The sequence below is a fragment of the Perissodus microlepis genome, chromosome 7, assembly GCF_051167445.1.
Source record: "Perissodus microlepis isolate ML-2025 ecotype Zambia chromosome 7, ASM5116744v1, whole genome shotgun sequence".
NCBI classification, from domain to species: Eukaryota; Metazoa; Chordata; class Actinopteri; order Cichliformes; family Cichlidae; genus Perissodus; species Perissodus microlepis.
Window position 1 is genome coordinate 1,352,402 of NC_140467.1, and position 22,766 is coordinate 1,375,167.

The following is a 22,766-nucleotide window of genomic DNA, read 5'->3' on the forward strand; positions in this document are numbered from 1 at the left end:
TACAGCTAGAGGCGAAGTGGGCATCAAAGCACAGAACAGATCATTTCAAATGTAGCAGAATGATTCTTTTTCCTCGCCACAGAAGTGCTTGCAAAGACAAGAGCACACATGCCTACATTGTAAATCTAAAGCTAATTACCAACAGTGTAAAAAGAGGACATCTTTGTACTGTAACAGTATTTCATCTTAAACCAGAATGTGACGTGTGCCGAGCCATTATTTATCGGTAATTTAAAAATCTTTGGCCTCTGCTCTTTGCTGGATTTCAGCCGATTTTTCCTCAGAGGTTTTGTAACATCATGTCACATCTACTCAAATTTGCAAAACTGAAGATTGGAATAATAAAATGACGTGTACAGCTCTGAACAACCAGAGACAAAGAACCTGCTCCTCGGTCCTGTTCGTGTCTCTGCAGCAGAGAAGGGAGGCCTGGCCAGTGATGCCTGAGAGCATGGACCCCAGCCTCGGGGTGTGACGAGTTGGAACAGAAGGAAATGCACTGACCCACTTATGGCTTCCCTGGAGACACAGATATTTCCAACCACAGGGCCATCATGCAGGAGCCCCACACTGTTTTGACCTGCTGACACTAAACCTTCTGTACCCACAGTGGTCCAAATATGGAATCAAAGTGGTTTTAGTGATTTTCCAGTGTCCAGATGCATCTGGCTCAAAGTCTTTACTTTAGTGGAGAGCCGAACTTTAAGTCACCTGAGTGACTGCGGCGTTTTTACTCATACTGTAAACCAGACCTTCCCAAAGTGTGGGGCCCGCCCCCGGGGGGATGAAACAAAACGCTTGGACACTGCTAGCACGGGGCGCCCACAGAAACGCAAAGCAGGAGATGAAGCGTCGCTGAATATGTTTCCAAACCAACTTCATTCTAAGCCAAAGACTAGAAAATATGGTGAAGCAAATCTTCCCTTTGGCTTCACCTGCACAAGTGCCGAGGTAGGTCTCCCTGCAGGATTGGTTTCCCTTCGTCGGGAGCAGCGCTGGGCTGTTCAAATCACGGACAAACAGGATCCCACAGCTGTTTATGTGTTTAAACCCATTTTGCACAGAGAGACATTTTTTGAAAAATGTATTGACAGCAATGTTGAATATTATTACACGGGAAAAAAACAAGTACATGTAAAATAATCACACTGTGACGCCTCTGCCTTTGTAAATGGAGGGACAGTAACTGCCAGTGTTGGTCAAGTTACTTGAAAAAAGTAATCAGTAACTAATTACTGATTACTTCCCCAAAAAAGTAATCCCGTTACTTTACTGATTACTTATTTTCAAAAGTAATTAATTACTTAGTTACTTAGTTACTTTTTAAAAACACGATTTACAACCTGAATAGGTGATAAAGCGATAGATCTTTCAGCCCAATTCTACTTTTTCTGCATCATCCATCATACAAAATGTAATCAAATGGAAAAGTCTCTTTTTAAAACTTGTTTTATTAGTTTTAATCTTTTAACTTTATGCATCAAGCAAAAATTTAATTATCTGCAACATTCTCTGACTGGAAGAAATTTGTTTAACATTTAAACCTATTTTCTGCACATTCCAGCACATAAAATAAAATATTTTTTGTGTTTACACTCACTCTTTCAAATAGATGCAAGTAAAACACAGCAGAAAATAAATAAAGTCAAAGACTAGCGGTCCTGTTGCTCTATTTTCACCTGTAAAGCAGGAGTGGGGCAGGCGGAGGTTTACCCTGGTGCAGGTGTGCGGCAGCGGTCAGCTCTGTGGGTTTCCCATTGTTGTAGCGCACTCGGTGCTTGTTTAGGGGTTTTCTTCCCACGCACAACGGACACTAATGTTTTTGTCACTTTTTATGGAATCAAACTCAAAGTAAGGTCAGTACTTCCACGCTTTAAACGCTGCACGCTCATACTCTCTCCTGCACTCGATATATGATCCATTGTTGATCTGCACACAGCTGTTGTCACAAACGTCGCACTCGCTTACGTCACTGTCATGAGACATTCTGGCAAAAAAATCACGGTTTTAGTAACGCAGTAACGCAGCGTTCCTGCGGAGAAGTAACGGTAATCTAATTACCGTTTTTGCAATAGTAATCCCTTACTTTACTCGTTACTTGAAAAAAGTAATCAGATTACAGTAACGCGTTACTGCCCATCTCTGGTAACTGCGTGTAAAACCTGCAGATAGTCAGATTAACAGTATTTTGTCTCTATCTGCCATTCTGCAATTCATCTCATGTAAACAACATGGTGCACAGCATGACGTGAAAAAAGGCACATACCTTTGACATTGCGTGACCAACTCTGTATTCCTCGTCCCCACGTAAATGCAAAAAATGAGTTTAAAAAAATCTCAGTTTTCGGTGATTCCAAACGCCGAAACAGCTGCGTTTTCAAAAATACCCGTGTAGGTGTGGATGTCGTGTAAAAGAGTTAGTAGTTTATTTTATTACTACCTGTAATTTATTGCAGATTACTTGTATTTGCTTAATTGTTTACTAAATGTTTGAGGTGTGAAATAAACCGCAATGGAGCAAAATATGGGTGCGTGTGGTTGGAGGATGTGTTTGTGCGTGTGCACGCGCGGGGGGTGGGGAGGGGCGCGAACATTTTTCTTGTAAAACAAAGGGGGGCCCAGCAAAAAAAGTTTGGGAACCACTGCTGTAAACGTTGATGGAGACGACAAAGCACGGGACTATTTTGAGGCGGCAATAGCGCCCTCTGCTGGAAACCTCTTGATATATAAAACCAATTTTATCAGCACATCCACGAAGGAAATAAAAAAAGATGTTTGTGTTTTGCCTCTTTTTATTTTCTTTCCCTTTGTTTTAAGGGAAACCGTGAAACTATAAAATGTAAATATAATCTATTATCAGAATATTATTTATGTTAATCAATAAAACGCAGGAGATCGACGTGGTGGGGCTGAGTGCTCAGAAATGGCACCAAACTTATTTGATATTTTAAACATGACATATTTAGCCGAATTCATTCGCGGGGTTCAAACAGCGGGGTTAAAGCTCCAAAACCCTCCACGGAAAAACACAGCAGGTGTTCCTGATTGGAGACCGGCAGGTGAAGTAGCGACGGAGCGGAGAAGGACGTCTCGTTTGACTGCAAATATAACGCCAGCGTGTCCTGCATATACCCACAAATCATTACTGCAATGAGCTTAACCGGCTTGAAGGTAGGCCCGGGCAAAACATCCACAGCTTTATTGTCCTTTCGTGTAAAAAAAGAAAAGAAAGATGGATAAAAAGAGTAAAAGCGGAAATATCCTTCCTCCAAAATAGCTTCCCGTGGCTCTGCTGCTTTTCCTCGGGTTCACGTTGGACGGGATTGAGGGTAAGAAGGTTAAAAAAAAATGTGAGATGTGTTTCAGCGTGGAGATTTATCAAGTTCGTTTACTGTGTCCTTTCTAAGGAACCTGCAGTGTGGAGCATTGCACTGACCCCACAAGATGCGTCCTGTCTAAAGACCAGAGGAGCTGCAAATGTGCTCTCGGCTTTTATGCTGACAAGTGTGACCGAAGTAGGCTCTCCTGTCTTTTCTTACTTTTATTTCAATGCATTTCATCATCAGTTTTGTCAAAAAGAAACTGAATGCACCCCAGAATTATGCTGAGTTGGGCTGATTCTGTTTAGGGCTTTTGAATTGGAGATTAAATCATAACAAGTACAAAAATGTATACTTGTCTAAGATCAGCATGAAAACTTCTCAGATATTATTTCAAAGCTTGTCATTGTGAAAAATGAGTTTTCGAATCATGCATTTGGTTTGTGATAGCATGCATTTAGCTGCACTGACACTGTTCTGCAAGTCATCTTATACCCACTTCCATGTCTTGTTCCAACATAAATATGTAGTGGTTTTTTTTTTTTGGAGGGCAGCCCGTGACAGTCCAATTTCACAAAGATTGAGGTGTGTTTGGGCTCATTATCCTACTGCTGTGGAATGAATCCTTATCCACAAACAAGCAAACCAGAGGGTGGAGTGTCTCTGAAGAACGAACAACTTAAGAGTAGCCAAAACGAGCCCAGATTTAAATATTTCCACCACCACGTTTCACTCTGCAGTACCCTTCTGTCTTCTGCTTCTCCATCTGTTACTGCCACAAACTTGGATCTCTCCCCCCCTCCCTGGTTCTTCTACTTTAAAATGCTGATATGCAACAACCCACTCACAGCTTTCTCCCAACTAGTGTAGATGCTTCTTTTTCTGACAGCATTGTTAACTGTGCTTTTCCTGATCGCAGGCTCGTGTTTTCTTATGTAGCAAATTCAATATCTGTGACGTTTCTTGCCGTCTCATTCAGCAAAGCCTGATGTTAATTAATCTAATCTTCTGAAGGTGTGCTCATTTTTACCCAGTGTTTTAGAGTACTGCGTACTGCCCCCTAAGAAATCTTCAGTCAAATTATGGTTTGATGTGGAAAAACTTTTTTCCTAATTTTCTACTAGAAACTTGAGGTATAGTGACATTTGTAACTAGCAAACAATGACGGGGCCGCCTGTCATCTGACGTGTTTCAAGAGGTGGGATATAACCCAGGTTATTACAGTTAACGAAAGCTTGGTGTAAGAAGACATTTAAACTAACTGCAATGAAAACTAGTTTTAAAAACGATGAGAAGTAAAATGGAAACGATGGAATAAAAATGAAGTTCATCCAGGCCTTTGAGACAACTGATACGTCATTTTGTTTCAGTGTATGCAGTGTTTTCTAATAATATTGTCTAATGGGAGGTTGTATAATGTGAAAAGTAGTGGTCCTAGCCAGTGTTGGTCAAGTTACTTGAAAAAAGTAATCAGTAACTAATTACTGATTACTTCCCCCAAAAGTAATCCTGTTACTTTACTGATTACTTATTTTCAAAAGTAATTAATTACTTAGTTACTTAGTTACTTTTTAAAAACACGATTTACAACCTGAATAGGTGATAAAGCGATAGATCTTTCAGCCCAATTCTACTTTTTCTGCATAATCCATCATACAAAATGTAATCAAATGGAAAAGTCTCTTTTTAAAACTTGTTTTGTTAGTTTTAATCTTTTAACTTTATGCATCAAGCAAAAATTTAATTATCTGCAACATTCTCTGACTGGAAATTTGTTTAACATTTAAACCTATTTTCTGCACATTCCAGCACATAAAATAATTGTTTTTGTGTGTTTACACTCAGTCTTTCAAATAGATCCAAGTAAAACACAGCAGAAAATAAATAACATCAAAGACTAGCGGTCCTGTTGCTTTATTTCCACCTGTAAAGCAGGAGTGGGGCAGGCGGAGGTTTACCCTGGTGCAGGTGTGCCGCAGCGGTCAGTGGAAGAATCCGCGAGTTTCTCTGAGTTTCCCATTACGTCGTAGCTACTCGGTGCTTGCTCGGAAGTTTAGGGGTTTTTTCGCTGTAAAAAGAAGTTTTCTTCCCACGCACAGCAGACACTAATGTTTTTGTCACTTTTTATGGAATCAAACTCAAAGTAAGGTCAGTACTTCCACGCTTTAAACGCTGCACGCTCATACTCTCTCCGCACTGATATATGATCCATTGTTGATCTGCACACAGCTGTTGTCACCAACGTCGCACTCGCTTACGTCACTGTCATGAGACGTTCTCGCAAAAAAATCCCGGTTTTAGTAACGCAGTAACGCAGCGTTCCTACGGGAAAGTAACGGTAATCTAATTACCGTTTTTGCAATAGTAATCCCTTACTTTACTCGTTACTTGAAAAAAGTAATCGGATTACAGTAACACGTTACTTGTAACGCCTTACTGCCCATCTCTGGTCCTAGCAGAGCCTGGTGGGACTCCATGGCTAACTTTTGTGTGCATCAAACTTCTCATTTACACGAACAAACTGGAATCTCAGATGGATGCGATTCAACAACTGTGAGCCATTTCCTTTGATACCGTGTGTTTATTTTAGAGACTCACTGATGTTTGCTTCTTACAGATGCACATCTCAAGGTTATGTGTGGTAAAGACCACGTAGCAATCAGAGCAGCGGAAGCTTTTTTCGAGTATCACGGCGTGCCACTGGAATCTCTTCACTTGCCAAACAAATCTTGTGGTGCTAAGAGAGAGCATATCGACGGCGTCCCGTACTACGTGTTCAGGGTTTCCAAACACAAATATGTGACCTGTGGAGGACTGCCGTTTGAGGTGCAGCTCGAGCACAATTCATTTAATGTCTGCGCCAGCCTAGAAAAGGATGAGCACCTCAATGTTGTGTTTCTTTTATTGTCCCCTTACAGAAAAATGTAACTCACATCTGGTTTTCCCTGAGTGTGAGGTCAGACCCTCGGGTTACTGGAAACATCATTAGAGATCCAGTTATCAGGATGGATTTCACGTGCATGTATCCATTCATCAGAAGAGTCAGTCTGCCTTTTTCAGTTTCACCAATCTCCAGGTGAGGGGCGAAATAGACACATCTTTTCCATTCATGGTACTTCACATTTTATTTAAGCTGCCTTTGTGAGCATTGTAATAAGTCTGTTCAATTGATGGACCTCTGAAACCCGTCTGCTGAAATCTTTGCAATGAGTTAATGATTTTCTATCCATTGAGTATTCAGAGCCACCAAACAACCCGCCTTTCTTGACTTTCTTCTGTTTACGTGCAGCGAGACGGTGATGCGAGTAGACGAACTTGAAGCCAAGATACGGATGATGTTGTACACAGACCACACTTACACTAAACCTTACACAAGCTCTCCAACCATTGAACTCCGAGACAAGGTGGGTTAAGATTTTAACCAGTCACAGATGAAACTGATGCTTTGACACAAGGCTGGACTTTTGGTTCTTTGAAGCAGGTTTCAAATTCACCTGGGGCTTGTGCTGTCATGCAGCCTGCCTTTATGCAACAACTGAGCTAAGCAGGTACATATAGTGCTAGTCAACGTGCACTCAGGGCTGTAGAAATATTACTCAAATTGATTAATAGGATTTTGTTCATATCTGATGGCAACAAGTAGAAGGGTTTAGTGCTAAAATCAGTCTGTTTGATACAGAGAACTACAGATCCTGAGCACTGTTGCCCTCCTGACCACGGTCTGACTCATGACGCCAGCTGCAATGGTGGTGCCATTTTCCAAGACTGTTGGGTGGTGGTTTTGTAAATGCTGATCTGTTATCTTGGACAGAAGCTGCCCAAGAGCAGTTTGATTATGCACAGGTTACATTGCTGATGTGCCCTGGTTCAAATGCAATAGACTAGCCCTTTACTGTCATTGTACATGTACACTAGAATTGTGGGTGCTCCACACCAACGGTGCCAGAATGCAATATAGATGGTAGAAAACAGGAATAAATGGCAAACATCACGGGGGTTTCATTGGCATGCTTGACCATGACATCGCCGTGGCTGGGCTCATCTCTGATGCAGATGAGACGGCGTACAGGGCGCAGGTAGAGAACCTGTCCCGCTGGTGTTTAGAAAACAACCTGAAGCTGAACGTCCTTAAAACAAAAGAACTCATAATGGACTTCAGGAGGCACAGACTGGTAAAGGGGGAGGTGGTGTGCAGGGTCACCTCAAACTGAGAAAAGAAGGCTCAGTTTGAGGGGGAGGTTTGCACATCTTGGAGTGGTGTGTGTAGACTCAACGAGTTGGCCGGGCTAAAAGACAAATATCTGCAGCAGATGAACAATACATGAAAGTCATGTCCTTAAAAAATGGGGGGGGGGAATCCAGTGAAGACCTGAGAGAAGCATCTGGTTCTTCAGCTGAGTGATTCATGAACCGTTTACCTCTTTAAAACCGTAGACCTCTTTGGTCTCGGTGGTAGAGCGGCTGTCATGAAGGCATTTACAAGGGAGGGAAAAACTGAGATGTGCCAAGGTACACGAGAACGGTAGCAACAGGCGTCACGGAGTGATGCATCCAAATATCATCAGTATCTACAGACGAGGTCAGGAGAGCAGCACACCAGGATGTCTAAAGTCATCTGTAAAGCACGGAGGCTCTGTTATGGTTTGGGTTTCAGTAGTATTGATGATCTTGTCAAAGTTGTTAACGATATGAAAAGTACCATCAGATTTACATTATCATCTGCAAAGCTTGTGATTGACAGCAGCTCCATTTTCCAACATGAATCCAAGGACTGCAAATGCAGTGACAGTATACATGGTTAGTTGGTGATTGGCCTCCAGATCTTAACATTACTGAAGCAATGGAACAAAAGGCAGCCAACATCCAAAGAGCAGCTCTGAATGTCCTTGAAGAAGGTTGGTTGATGATGTAGAAACTCTCTTTGCCTCAAATGTTTCCATTTATGTTTGCACGTTTCAATAAATCTGTCCTATTTTCCTAACAAAATATCAAGAAATGAGGGGTTGCTCAAGGCTTTTAGACGAAAACCATATTTATGGTCATCCACACCTCTGCTGTGGCTCTGTTGTCCACAACTGGTTCCCAGCACTGAGTTCGAGAACCACGTGTTTGACCGTTCAGGCTAAATGCTGAAAATGAGGTTTAAAGGGACGAAACGTTTAGCCGAGTTTATGCTCGGGGTGAAATTAGTCCCAGCTAATGTTCTACACACTGAGATGACCTCAACTGGGATTAGCAGGTCAATCCTTTCTCTGCCATCAAAGAATCAAATCAGAAGATTGGGAATTTTGACATTTATTCTTAGAAAATCGTCTTGGTTTAAGTGCCTTCTGAAGAACCAGATATTAATTAAAAAGTGAATTGTTTTGTGTTTTGCACAGGTATATGTCGAGGTTACAATGATGGAGCCTGCAGATTTATTTCTGCTCCGAGTAAACGAGTGCTGGGCCACACAGTATCCCCAGCCGAACTCTACAGAGGGATCTGTTCACTTTCTGCTTCAGAATGGGTCAGAACTTCTCTTTGTTGTTTCTGGCACGTGAACTATGAACTCCTCACATCCAGTGACTTCTCTCATCCCAGGTGTGTGAAGGACCAAACGGTTTCCTTCCTTAATGTAACCGAGGGACAGTCTGGACGTAATGGGCAGAACTCCACCGTCCGCTACAGCTTCGACATGTTTCGCTTCACAGCAGATCCCCATGACCTCTACCTGCACTGCACCGTACAGCTGTGTGACCTGGACGACCACGAGTCCTGCATTCCCGTGAGCTGCTGCTATTATTATTGAGGGCGATTCAGGAGTGTGTGGACAAGATGAAGTGCATCGTTTTTACCGTCTCATCATCTTTGACTTTTCTCAGGAGCATCATTCTTTTTCAGAATTGTAACTCGATCAGTAAGAGAGAAGCAGTGAGAGCAGACCCCGATCAGGGTCTCCTCACCTATGGCCCCATCAGGATCGAAGTACCAGACAGATCTCAGCCCAGTAAGCTCCTGTTTCTATATTAATCTTTACACTCTGCCTGCTGCTCCTGTAGCATCAGCAGGGGTCTGCTAATGAGAAACGTGTTCCTTCATTCTCTTTAAATTTCACATTTGTTTCAGGCGTACTGTTGGCGGTGGTGCTGCCCGTAGCAGCTGTGTGGACTCTCGGCTTCTTCCTCATCATCCTCATCACTGTGGCCAAGGCTGGCAGAAAGAGGCTAGCGAAAATAGAGGAGCAGTGATGATAATGCTGCTGGCAGCACAAATAAAACATTAAAATGTGCATATATATTTTTTCCTTTGTTTTATTATTATGACGACCATAACAAGTGTTCTCACTGCAGACTGTGGGTGTCAGCTGAGGAAAAGCATGGCTGCAGAAGGAACTGGTGACCTTTAAGCAAAAATCAAGTTTCATCTAAGATGATGCCTCGTGAGCCCAAAAGAGATTAACTTATGTTATATTTGCAAAAACTGAGATCCAGACACCTGTGGGCTCATCATTAACAAAAGCAACCAAGCTTATGGCAAGTTTGTAAACTGGAGGGTGAGTGTTGTTAGGAAAGCTAAATATTAGGAATGCAATATTAGATATTTCACAATGTCTAATTTTCTCCGTAACTCGATTAATGAAGGCAGCAAATTGTATGGAGATATGAAATTAAACTGTCCTGTAGCTTCAAATATCTGCGACGTCACTGCGCGTCACTCTGTCTGTGGAAATTTTGTTAAAGAAAAAGCGAATTTTAATCGTTTTATTTTGAGGACTTTAAACAACACGATGCGTGTTTTACATGAAGATTTTTACATAGTTAAATAAATGGCTGTGGTCACGTGGACCTGCTGCAGCGTCCCCTTCACAGCAGCAGGTGGCAGACTGACCATTACCTTATGTGGCCTTTTGTTGGGGTCAAGTTTGCTGAGACCATGAGCGGGGGAGGTCTTAACAAGAAGTCGGTAACAGATATTTTATGGCGGATTCTTTTGTCCGATGATGGGCTCAGGCATGCTGCGCGGTTAAAACGTAAAGAAGTCGATTTCTGCAGCGGGGAAAGTGAAGTAACAGTTTCTCCCTCGGGTTGTTTTTTTGGGGGGTTACTGCGGTCGGTTTTTGCAGTAACCCCAGAAACAGCGCAACAAGTACTTTACTTTTCATGCGCTCATTTCGGTGCTCGGACGCTTGAAGTTGTGACTTTCAGCAGGATTTCTCTTTGAGTCCTCAGCTGCCGATCAGCCATTGTGACCGTCAGAAAGGGGCAAGGACTTCTGCTGCATCAGCTCTGTATGAGGAAACAAACACTTGGATGCTCCGTGAGGGAAGCTGTCCCCGATCGACGAAGAATGGAGTAGAAACACTTTGTTTTCTCGGGCTTTTAAATGTGCCTTAAGTTTCTCAGCTTAACAATAATGGCCCGATAGATCACTTTCCGCAGGAGTTAAATGTAAAAGCATCTGCTTGTCGGAGGAAGCGGCTTGGTTTGATATTTGCCATTCAACAAGTCTTTGCGTCCGAGGGAAGGATGACATCCCAACAAACCTGGGCTCAGATCATCATCACGTCCGCCTCGTTACTCTCCCTGGTCTTGTGCAGCGCGGTGCCAGATGACCCAGAGGAAGAACACTTCAGCGCCGAGGTACGCTGAAGGCTCCGTAGGGGAGAGACTGCCACGTTGTTATTTAAATCATTGTTCCTGCACATTGAAACGAATCATCCTGCTTTCAACAGTCTAACTGCAGAATTACAGATTCAAAACATCAGGCGGGAGCTCGTTTGACCTTTGTCCTCTTTCCAGATAACAACTCTGCAGGTGCGACCGACATCTGTTACCTTTGAGTGGTAACAATGTGTCTGAAGCGGCGTCTTTAGACTGCAGAGTGAAAATCAGTCATTGTAAAAGTTTGAAACTCACCTGGAAATGACTTTGATGTGTTGCGTGTTACCTGTGATTATTTATTAGTGAGTTTATAATCATACGCCATTAACTGTAAACACGAAGTGAAGTGCGTGGAAAGCTTTACCCACCAAACACAACACGAAGGCTAATTAAATGTGTTTTTAAGCTCTGCTTTTAAATGTTTAATAGGGACATTATTCAAACTTGTCATTTAAACCAAACTGCTGCAGGAAAGTGTTTCTCTCTGGGTGGTTTGGCCCGTCCGGCTTCATAACGACACATTTGATTGGTTAAGATTTGTCCTGCTGCGCAAAGAACCTCTAAGGATTTTCTGTCTCAGTGCGCACGCATGAAGCCGCGTTGCATGTGGTTTTTTTCGTGTTCTCCTGCTGAGGCTTCTTATAAGGCACATGTTACCTAACATCGGGACCCTCCCCCCACCCATCTGGAGCCGTCATCCTGTTTTGCCTGTTCTGACTTCGTGGCTCAGTTTCAGTGCCATCAAACATGAAACGAAGAAGAATAATTCACAACATGTGACGCTTCTTTCAGCAGGGACATCAGGTTTAGCTGGTGTACCCACAGGACTGACGTGCAATTTATTTAATGTCAGTTTTCCCGTTTCTGTCCTCTCTCCCCATCTTGGCTGTCAACGCAGGAACGAAGGAGCAGGAATGTCCTGGTATTAATGCAAGCCATCTGGTTTATGTTTCTTTCTCTTTTCTCCCGACTCCTCAGATGCTGCTCTTCCAACAGCTGGGGCTGTCACGCTCATGTATACACCATGCATTCCTGATGCACAAGCACAGAGACCTGCTATCTTAAGCAAATCTGACGACTTCTTCTATTTTCCTTCCACGCAGGCATGGCTCCGTAAATTCGGCTACCTGTCTCAAGCCAGCAGGCAGATGTCCACCATGCAGTCGGCTCAGATTATGTCCAAAGCTATCAGCGACATGCAGCGCTTGTATGGACTGGAGGTGACCGGGAAGGTGGACTCTGCTACGCTCGCGTAAGCTCTTTATCTGTCATGCTGAGAGCAGTGACCACAAAGAGAGCTCAAGGATATTGTATAGACTTTTTTTTCTATTCATTTGCATATTATAAATTCAACTTGTGTGTGTGTGTGTGTGTGTGTGTGTGGGATGGATGGACTGACAGTTCCAGGCACAAATCCCAAATATATCCCAAATCATTTCCGAGCATTGGCTTTTCCTTCAAAGATTTCCAAAATAATTTTACTGCAAATTCTCGGCTGGAAACGCTGTTTATTTGTGGTTTTCTTGTCAAGTGTGAAGACTGTCAGTTTGTGTCTATGTGGTAGATTTGTAGTGAAACTACAAAGCCCTGCATCTTAGATTAGCTGTTCATAAAGCCTGGAAACTGAGGGATACATCTGCATCTTCTTCCACTTATCCAATTTACAGTGGCAGGGGGTTGGAGCCTGTCCCGGGTATCGTAGGGCAAGAGGGGAGGGTATAATTTAGCACTGCCAATAAACCTAGCCCCTTATACCCACTATCATGCAAACTCCACAGAGAAGGGCCCCCGACTGGATTTGAACTCTCACTGTGAATTAATGGTGCAAACCGCCACAACACCGCCCACACTTTGCTGAATAGTCCAGGTTACAGCAGCCGGCTGGGGAATGTTTCCAAAAGTTCCCAAGAGCTGCATCGATATACAGTCAGGTACATAAATATTGGGACAAGTCTAACATTTTTGGCTGTATACACCAGCACAATGGATTTCAAATGAAACGAACAAGAAGTGCTTTAACTGCAGACTGTCAGCTTTTATTTGAGGGCGTTTACACCCAAAGCAGGTGAACAGGGCAGGGTAATGGGACAGAATAAGAACCACTTTTTAATACTTGGTTGCAAATCCTTTGCAGTCAATCACAGCCTGAAGTCTGGAACACACAGACATCACCAGACGCCGGGTTTCATCCCTGGTGATGCTCTGCCAGGCCTCTACTGCAGCAGTCTTCAGTTCCTGCTTGTTCTTGGGGCATTTCCCTTCAGTTTTGTCTTCAGCAAGTGAAATGCTCAGTCGGATTCAGGTCAGGTGATTGACTTGGCCATTGCAAAACAGTCCACTTCTTTCCCTTCAAAGACTCTTTGGTTGCTTTTGCAGTTTTCTTTGGGTCGTTGTCCATCTGCACTCTGAAGCGCCGTCCAATGAGTTCTGAAGCATTTGGCTGAATAGGAGCAGATAATATTACCCGAAACACTTCAGAATTCATCGTGCTGCTTTTGTCAGCAGTCACATCATCAATAAATACAAGAGAACCAGTTCCACTGGCAGCCATACATGCCCACGCCATGACACTTCCAGCGCCATGCTTCACCGATGAGGTGGTATGCTCAGGATCATGAGCAGTTCCTTTCCTTCTCCATGCTCTTCTCTTCCCGTCACTCTGGTACAAGTAGATCTTGGTCTCGTCTGTCCACAGGATGTTGTTCCAGAACTGTGACGGCTTTTTTAGATGTCGTTTGGCAAACTCTAATCTGGCCTTCCTGTTTTTGGGGCTCACTAATGGTTTACATCTTGTGGTGAACCCTCTGTATTCACACTGGTGGAGTCTTCTCTTGATTGTTGACACACATGCACCACCTCCTGGAGAGTGTTCTTGATCTGGCCAACTGTGAAGGATGTTTTCTTCACCAGGGGAAGGATTCTTCGGTCATCCACCGCAGTTGTTTCGGGTCTTTTGGTGTTGCTGAGCTCACCGGCGCGTTCCTTCTTTTTGAGAATGTTCCAAACAGTTGTTTTGGCCACGCCTGATGTTTTTGCTGTCTCTCTGATGGGTTTGCTTTGTTTCAGCCTAATGATGGCTTGCTTCACTGATAGTGGCAGCTCTTTGGATCTCATCTTGGCAGTTGACAGCAACAGGCTCCAGATGCAAACAGCACACTTGAAATGAACTCTGGACCTTTTATCTGCTCATTGTAATTGGGGTAATGAGGGAATAACGCACACCTGGCCATGGAACAGCTGAGAAGCCAATTGTCCCATTACTTTTGGTCCCTTAACAAGTGGGAGGCACATATGCAAACTGCTGTAATTCCTACACCGTTCACCTGATTTGGATGTAAACACCCTCAAATAAAAGCTGACAGTCTGCAGTTAAAGCACATCGTGTTCATTTCATTTGAAATCCATTGTGGTGGTGTATAGAGCCAAAAATGTTAGACTTGTGTCGATGTCCCAATATTTATGGACCTGACTGTACATGTTTCTAGGTTTGTCTGGTGAGAATGAGAAAGCTAATCTCTCCAGCTTTATGTGGAACTGAGAAATCCTTTATTGTCTTGTTAAAGCTTAAGAACTTTGGTGTGTGTGTGTGTGTGTGTGCGCGTGTGCAGGGCCATGCGGCGGCCTCGTTGTGGCCTCCCTGACAGAAAGCCAGAGGATCTGGTTGACAGGAAGAAGCGCTACGTTCTGACTGGGCAGCGCTGGGACAAAGATCACATCACCTACAGGTTTCCAGACCAAATTAAACAATCAGACTGCAATAAATCAAAGTGCTCCGCAGCGCAGCTCTGATACGATTTTACTTCTGACTTCAGTATAATGGACCAAAACATGCCCCCGTCCCTGGGAGAGGAACGGACGTACGATGCGATCCGCAAAGCCTTCGGTGTTTGGAGACGAGTCACGCCGCTCACCTTTGAGGAGCTACCACCTGGAAACGGCATCAACAGCAGCCAGACGAGGCTCGCCGATATCCTGCTGCTGTTTGCCTCCGGTTTCCATGGTGATATGTCACTGTTCGATGGCGAGGGTGGGTCTCTGGCCCACGCCTACTATCCCGGACCGGGAATAGGTGGGGACACGCACTTTGATTCAGATGAGCCTTGGACACTGGACAACGAAAACCCGAAAGGTCAGTGGGTTTGTTTTTTTTCTGCTTATGTGAGAAATTCAACTTTATCTCCGAACAGTCGCCGTTTTGGTCGATATCAGCTGGGAGGCAACCTGGAAGGATGCGGTCGTACTCGGTGACCTGACTCGCTTTGACTCCGCAGTGATAAATGTTTGGGCCGAGATCTCTCAGTGCCTTTTGTGTTCGTTTGTGTGCGCACCAACCATAGAGCAACGTGCATTTCCCTTGTTGTGCACACTCACAGCAGATGACCCACAGCTACGCCTGTCTCTCTTGCCTCGCAGGTATAGATCTGTTCCTGGTTGCGGTTCATGAGCTCGGCCACGCTCTGGGTCTGGAGCATTCGGATAACCCCAGAGCCACAATGGCTCCTTTCTACCAGTGGGTCCACACACAGAACTTCACGCTCCACGAGGATGACATCAGAGGCATACAGCACATATATGGTGAGAAGAACGCGCTCTATGGATGTCTTTGGTGATACAAAGAGTTATTTCTACCAGCATGAGATGTTCTTTTCTTTGGGCTGCAGAGCTTCTAAATCTCTGTATGCAGAAGAGATGTGAAACCCCACAGTGCTCTGGAAATTATGGATATTACTAGAAATGATGCTCATTATCCTCATGGTGAATCCTTGCACAGCGGTCCAGTCCAGTGTTTGGGGCTACTTAAATGCATATTAGCAGAATTTATTGAAAAACACTATTGAATCTAAAAGCAAATGCCCCAAACTTTATTTTGTCTTTCATGATTAACATTTCAAATCTGCCCTACCCCTGCAGCGAAAGCCTTTCCGTCTATTCTTTGATTGTCCGTGTTGTCGGGCTCACCATCCTCAGAGGGGTTTCACCATCTTCTGTTTCATGCTGAGCTTTGATCGCTGCGCTATTAGCGAGCCAAACGTCAGTCATCGCACTCACGTCACATCTGGATCCTTACAGAGGATACAGGAAGCAGCAGATGCAGAATGTCATGCATTCCATTATGATGAGCCCATCTTCTTCCTCCTGAATAGACGCCATTGTTGATTAACAGACGCCGTTTGTCGGTGTATCGCGCTGCATTAAAACCACAGACGTGAATTGTTCACACTTGATGATTTATGAACTTTGCATTTCTTTCGCTTTAGATAAAAACGAGGATTTTCCGCAGGTTTCACGCTTGTTTTGATTTTACATCCCGTGACGTCTGATTCTCTCACATCAGCTGTTTTATATAAATTCGCCTCCGAGTAACAGCTCGGAGCTTTTAGCACTCTGAGCTGGAGATGGTTGATACAAAACTGAGCTTAAAGCAAGAGCGAATGTTACGTTTACCGTGTGGTCAGACACATGACCCGAATAAATCCAAATGCTGCTCGTTATGGCGTTTGCTCACAGCTTCCTCCTGATTGGCTGCGAGTGAATGCTGCCTGAGATTTTGCTGAGAAGACTCGCTGACATCTCTGGGTTTGGGATGTATTTTGCTTTGGAGCCAAAAATGTTGTAACATCGGCGGGCAGTCAGCCTCGTCCTGGAGCTTTTCCCTTTCTTTGTGCAGAGACGCAGACGCGCCCGCTGGTGCGAGTCCTGTTTTCCTGTGAGGATAACGGCCGACTAGGGTCTTTGTAAATGTGATGTTTTTATTCCACTGAAACACAGCTGAATGTAAAAGAAGAAAACTAATGACAGTATCTTTGTGCTGCGATGGCCTCTGTTCTCATTTGGCAGCACTGAGGTTTTGTTGTTTTGCTGCAGGCGGTGGATTTCTTCACATGCTGGCCTTGATATGTTCCGAGCAAAGCCTTTGGTCCAGTGTAACCAACACATCTTGGAGCCCATCAGCTGATACCTATTGCATAACTGACTCTATCTGTGTGTTTTCCTCTCTTAGCAACCAGCAGATTTTTCCAACGAGCAGCAGCAGAGTGACAGTCGGTCACAAAATGGAAAACTGCGTTCGCTCTGCTGCAGAGTTTTTAGTCGAAAGGAAGCGAATAAAAGAAAGTATTAATGTCTAATTCCACACAGACAGACTGGAGCCTTTCCTGTTGCCTCCTTTTTCCCCCAAGGTCCTCCCCTCATCACAGATGCTTCGCCTACTTCTCCGCTCGCCCCTGACGATGAACCCAGCGTCGACTCCCCCACCTCCCCTTCTGTCCCAGAAGAAGAGCCCACCACTTATTCTCCAGCCGATGCCCCACGCGTCCCGACGGACGCCGACCCGGATCCTCCGGCCCAACCCGAACCAAGCCCCGGTCCCACCTCGCCTCCCATCCTCCCTACCTCCACCACCACCCAATCCCCGCCTGTGCCAGAACCCGTCACTCCACGGAAAGACATCCCTCGTCCTCCTCCTCGGCCTCCCAAGCTGCCAGACAACCAGCCCCCTGACATCTGTGATGGAGACTTTGATACAGTGACCATGCTGAGGGGGGAGATGTTTGTCTTCAAGGTAAACAAACAGGGCTTTGCTCACAGCTGCAACGTTCGAGTCATGCAAGTGAAAGTAACTAAGACGTGCATCATTGTTTTGCTTTTGCAGGGTCGTTGGTTCTGGCGGGTTCGGAGGAACCGCGTCCTCGATAATTACCCCATGCCGATATCTGTATTCTGGAACGGTCTCCCCACCGACATTGACGCAGCGTACGAACGTCACGACGGCAAATTTGTCTTTTTTAAAGGTACGTCACAGCTGCTTATTCCAAAAGTGTCGCCCACCTGCTGAGCAGCGAGTGCGTTACGTCAAAACCTTCCTGGAAGCCTCGACATTATTCTAGTTTAGCTCCCTGCTCGATGCTTTAGTTCCTCATTTTGCGTCCTCTCTGAGGAGCAGCGTAACATGAACTGTTCAATGCAAACTCTGCATTCGTCTCCTGCACAACTTGATTTACAAGGTTCTGAATCACACGGATTTGAGTAAAAAATGTTTAAAACACCACAGAAAAAGAAAAAACTCCCCTCAAAAGAATAAAACATTACGACACGATTGCTGCAAACTAAACGAGAGCACCGAGTTTGCATTTATTAATGTGTGTTTATGAGTTCATTGGGTGTTTTGAACAGGCCTGTGCAGCGTGGCAGCTGTTATTGGCTCCGCTCCGCTCCAGCTGAGCCCCGAACGGCCTCATGAAAGAGGTGGAGGGGGTTACATCAGCCTCTCTGACTGCGCTGCTCCAGATGTGAGCAGCTGTGGTGCTTTACTGTGCGTTTTCAGGATTTCTGATCAGGCTCGGACACTTCAGTACATTTTATTGGACTGGAGCGCAGCGCAGCAGCCTGGCAGTAGAAGCGGAAAGTGGCTGAAAGTGTGTCCAAAGATTAGGCTTAGGAGAGGAGTTAACCCTCACATATGGAAGTCTTGGAAAATGTGTGTATGCATGCCATTTCAACCTTGCCTGTCTTTTCTGCTTTTCTTCTGGAGTGAGTAAACCTCCTGATGTATACCATGTGTGCTGACCATGAGCTTCTTTTCATCTTCCTTTCTTCTCCTCAGATTTACCTTTGCCTTATATTTTTCCCTCTGTTGGCCGTGTCAGAAACACGAGCTGTGCGGGAAAGCTCGACTCGGTGTGCTTTTGTTTCTTTGGACAAAGCGTCGTCTCCATCTGTGCCTACAGGTGACAGATTCTGGGTGTTCAGGGAGGCTGACGTGATGCCAGGGTACCCACAGCCCTTATATCACTATGGAAAAGGCGTTCCTCCACACGGGATCGACACAGCGATCTGGTGGGAGCCCAACGGACACACGTACTTCTTCTCTGGAGACAGGTATGATTCGGATACACGGAGCGCGGAGGTTTTAACGCCGCGTAGACATCTTAATACGTCTTATTGTCTCGCAGGTACTGGCGATACAACGAGGAGACACGGACCACAGACCGCGACTTCCCCAAACCAATTAGCAGATGGGGCAGGATCCCTCCCTCCCCTAAAGGAGCCTTCCTCAGCGATGATGGGGGTAAGTCAGGAGTTTAAATTGAGCAATTTTCCTGGGTTTTATTTTAGCAGTGGGAACATCCAACAGCTTCGGTTTATGAGAATCACAACAAACATCAAAAGCTTCGCCTTCACTGTTGGAAGCAAGAGAACAGCCTGACAGAGCAGCAGGGTGGAGGTGGAGGGAGCGAAAGAAGGAAAGGTTGGAGGAAGCAGTGAAGCCGGAGCAACAAAGCAGAGAGAGGAAGGAGAGCGCTGGTCTGTGGGTTGGCCCGTCCTTCCTTTTGGAAATGAGATTTGTGTCCGAGCAGCTCTGAATGCACTCGGCAACAGTCGGATCACATCTCCACCCAGACGCTGTGCAGGCAGCCTGTGCAGCACAGACCCTGAGAAGAATCTGTGCTTATTCATGCAGCATGTTGTCAATAAGTGCACGAAGGCGACAGATTTCAAAGGATTTATTGCATTTTGGTTTTATTTTATCCAATAATTTTGGCATACTTGACTAATATAGTCAGGCCTGGCCGTCGCCAAAGCGGCGCACTGTGTGCGAAGAAATCTTTCCTGAGTCTTCGCACACGACCTTTTGAATGTGCAGCGATTCTTTCTTATTTTTGCATATTTGTCGCACTCGTACGTTTCTGATCATCAAACAAGTTTATAATATTAGAGAAAAGTAACCCGAGTAAATAGAAAAGACTGTTTTTAAATGATTTGATTTATTAGTCCACCTTGTGAAAAAGTTTCTGTTATTAGAATTTGTTTGATGATTTGAAACATTGTGACAATAATGCAAAATCATGAGGGGGAAATACTCTTTCATAGCACCAAGTTAAAAAATACAGTTACAGGATTAATCTGCAGGTTCGCTGTTGAACACGACGAGGTCGGCACGTAACCCCTGGAAAAACACAAGTTCATGTTTTTGATGATTTGACTAATAAGATGCGATGAGTGAATTTATTTTGGTATCTTTGGACGGAGCCTCTTCGTTGTTTGTGAGAGCTAGCTGTAGCTGTACGGATAACTACGTACATTCACTGTCTGTTAGATTGATCTGACTCTATAATGGTCTACAGCCAGAAAGGCTCTATTCACATGAGGGGGGCTTGCTCCCAAACATCAGCATCAAGCAAAAACGTCTCCTTTCTTCTTCTCGTGCAGCTTACACCTATTTCTACAAAGGCACCAACTACTGGAGATTTGACAATCGCAGATCCGAAGCAGACAAAGGCTATCCCCGCTCCATCCTGAAGGACTTCATGGGTTGCGTGGGGGTCCCCGACCCGAAGCCCGACGCAGACACCGAGCCGGAAGACAAACCGGTCGAGCCTTCAGACCGAGGCAAAGATGAGCACAAAGAGCCAGACGGAGGCCGGGACAGCGACGCAAACTCGGAGCGAGAGGAGACCGCTAAGCCTGACAGCACAGAGGAAGAGGAGGACAAAGACGTGAACGTGGTCGTGGCTGTGGCTGACAATGAATCAAAGGTCATGACCCTGATTATGGTGGTCGTTCCCCTGGTGCTCATCCTGTGCATCCTCGTCCTAATCTATGCCATCCTCAGGACTCTTCAGAACAAAGAGACACCGAGGGCCTTGGTGCACTGCAAGCGCTCGCTGCAGGACTGGGTGTGACGCTCAAATCGAAGAGATAGTTCAGGTGTCCGTCGTTCATCTGGTGCAGCCGTCCGGTTTTTACTTTTGGCGTTAGAGGAAAAGAAGCTTTGAAAAAGCTGACGATGGGCCTGTTAGTCATTGGGAGAACTTTCATTGCTCGTGTGACCTGATAAAAAAATTGTGAATTCAGCGCCTGTGGAGCTTTAGCTCGGCCACAAGTTTTTCTACTGTGCCTCTCTCTGTGCCTTCCAAAAGTCTGAAAAAGTCCCCCCCCCCCAAAAAAACCCCTTTCTTTAAAATGACATTTCACCAGGAATATGTGATTGCATCAATTCCAACTGGACTGAGGACGTTTGGGGGATTTATTTGTAGTGTAAATGCAGACAAAGTCTTTCGAGCACATATATTAGAAGCACAGTCACATAAACACGTTTGCTTGCATTAATAAGAACAAGCTTCTATGTTTTTTAATGAAGCTTCAACAGTGTTTCTTCTGTTTAGAACAGATCATTTGCACTTTGCCGTCTCTGTTGTGCTGAGTTTGCGTCTCTGCAGGCCGAGCTCGTCCTCCTACCAGCACAGGAATGTTCGACAGCTGCGTGTGTCCATGACTTGCCCGCTTCCCACTGAGCCCATTATGTCTGACCTTTCCTGCACACATGACACACATTAGCTCAAAAACAGCTTGTATCTGCACTGATTTGTGCATGCATGTTCGCTCATCCACCCGCAGCACGTAGCTTTTCTTTTCTTCTTGTGCACAGACACTTAGGCTCCAGCCCCCCCCTCCTCCTGCCGCAGCCTCTTGCAGACTGCAGCGCTACAAACACGATGCCAGCGGAGACGTGCTGATATACGGCCGGTGCCGGCGTTAGGATTTATTCGCTTTTTTATGAGCGCTATCGAGAATTATCGAGGTCTTTTATAAAATCTGCAGTGTCAGCCTGTGAAGAGTGAAAAAGCAACTGTGTCCTCTTTTTATGTCTCTATTGCTTTTTTTAATGCTAAACATAGAGTTAAAGCTAATTATGTGTACGAGGGAGAGGCCTGAAGAATGGGTGAGGGTCTGGTTTCCATTAAGGCCACATGTTGCAGATTTAGGGCCGTCAGGCATGAGGGGAGGCGGGGGAGCCGGGAAAAATGCAGAAGGGGGAGTTAAAAATGATGGCGGTGAGTAAAGAGTAGAAGGGAAATGAGAGGGAAGGAGATGAGGAGAGAAGGAAAACGAAGGAGAGGGAGGGCTCTGTCAGTGTTTCCTCAGGTTTCTGCATAAAAGGACGAGCGAGGGAAGGAAGGAAGGAGAAAGGGAGGTTAGAAGGATTTAGAGGAGGAGCAATGCTGGCGTTGTGCCTCCTGACCTACATTGGGCCACTCGAGTCCGCTTCTCCTTTTCAGCTCTTGTTTCTGCTCCGCTCTGTTTTCACGGGCTACAGATGACTGTCTGCTTTTTCTCTGCTCACTTTTGTTTCTTTCACTCATTTATTTTCCCCAGTGTGTTCATTTTCTCCTCCACTCTTCTGGAAAGTCAGCTCAAGCATATACAAGATAATGAATCCACAGAAGCATCTGCAGGATGGGATCTCGTCTTATTGTCTTTCCCGGCTCATCGATCAGCATTTTAAACTTGTTAACCTTTGCATCGAGTTTCGTTGTGACTTGTTTTCCCTCCTGTGAACACTGCGGGGGCGTTTTTTTAAAGAACTATATAAATAGTACGGGGAAATGTTTTCTTACTTTTTTTACATTATCATTTGTAGTTTTGCACATTTTGTGTGCATTCAGATGTTTTGTTAGAGCAGCAGTAGATTTTTTTGATGATGATGATGATGCATGCAGGGCATGTTCGATAAGGCCTGTGCACTCCAGTGTAGAGTACATTAAAGGTTTCACAATAAAACTCAAATAAAAAGCAACACAAGTCGTCTTTGCTGCTGTGTGTGTTTCCATGTTGTGTCTGAAACTTCAAGTTCAGCAGTTTTATTCATACTTTTGGCCACAAGAGGGAGTCGCTGCTCCAGAAAATGGTGAAAACTTGATCTCGCAAAACTGCATTTTTTCCTACTTAAATCTTTAATATTATGAATGTATGTCGATGTTGAATAATAAGAATCTTTCAAAGGAAATATCTTTGTTGCATT

At 44.8% G+C, this 22,766-nt stretch overlaps 2 protein-coding genes across 3 annotated transcripts; both read left to right on the plus strand.

The window, feature by feature from the left end:
- Positions 1-67: 67 nt before the first annotated feature.
- zpd (zona pellucida glycoprotein d) lies at positions 68-9,591 on the plus strand. Of its 2 annotated transcripts, XM_084932727.1 has the most exons (10): positions 68-3,171; positions 3,278-3,329; positions 3,408-3,515; positions 5,938-6,146; positions 6,239-6,396; positions 6,610-6,724; positions 8,702-8,829; positions 8,904-9,087; positions 9,204-9,309; positions 9,429-9,591. In XM_084932727.1, exons 1-10 carry the CDS (start codon positions 3,151-3,153, stop codon positions 9,548-9,550), a joined length of 1,203 nt encoding a protein of 400 aa, XP_084788853.1. In that variant the 5' UTR covers positions 68-3,150; the 3' UTR covers positions 9,551-9,591. The 2 variants fall into 2 exon arrangements, with proteins under 2 accessions (XP_084788853.1, XP_084788854.1); XM_084932728.1 differs by lacking the exon at positions 9,429-9,591 and having other exon boundaries at positions 9,185-9,309.
- Positions 9,592-9,597: 6 nt separating this feature from the next.
- mmp15a (matrix metallopeptidase 15a) lies at positions 9,598-22,552 on the plus strand. The gene is made up of 10 exons (XM_084932726.1): positions 9,598-10,942; positions 12,067-12,215; positions 14,572-14,688; positions 14,776-15,092; positions 15,377-15,538; positions 17,143-17,525; positions 17,616-17,754; positions 18,691-18,841; positions 18,916-19,031; positions 20,174-22,552. The coding sequence occupies exons 1-10, from the start codon at positions 10,829-10,831 to the stop codon at positions 20,644-20,646; spliced, it is 2,121 nt and encodes a 706-aa protein (XP_084788852.1). The 5' UTR covers positions 9,598-10,828; the 3' UTR covers positions 20,647-22,552.
- The last annotated feature ends 214 nt before the right edge of the window (positions 22,553-22,766 follow it).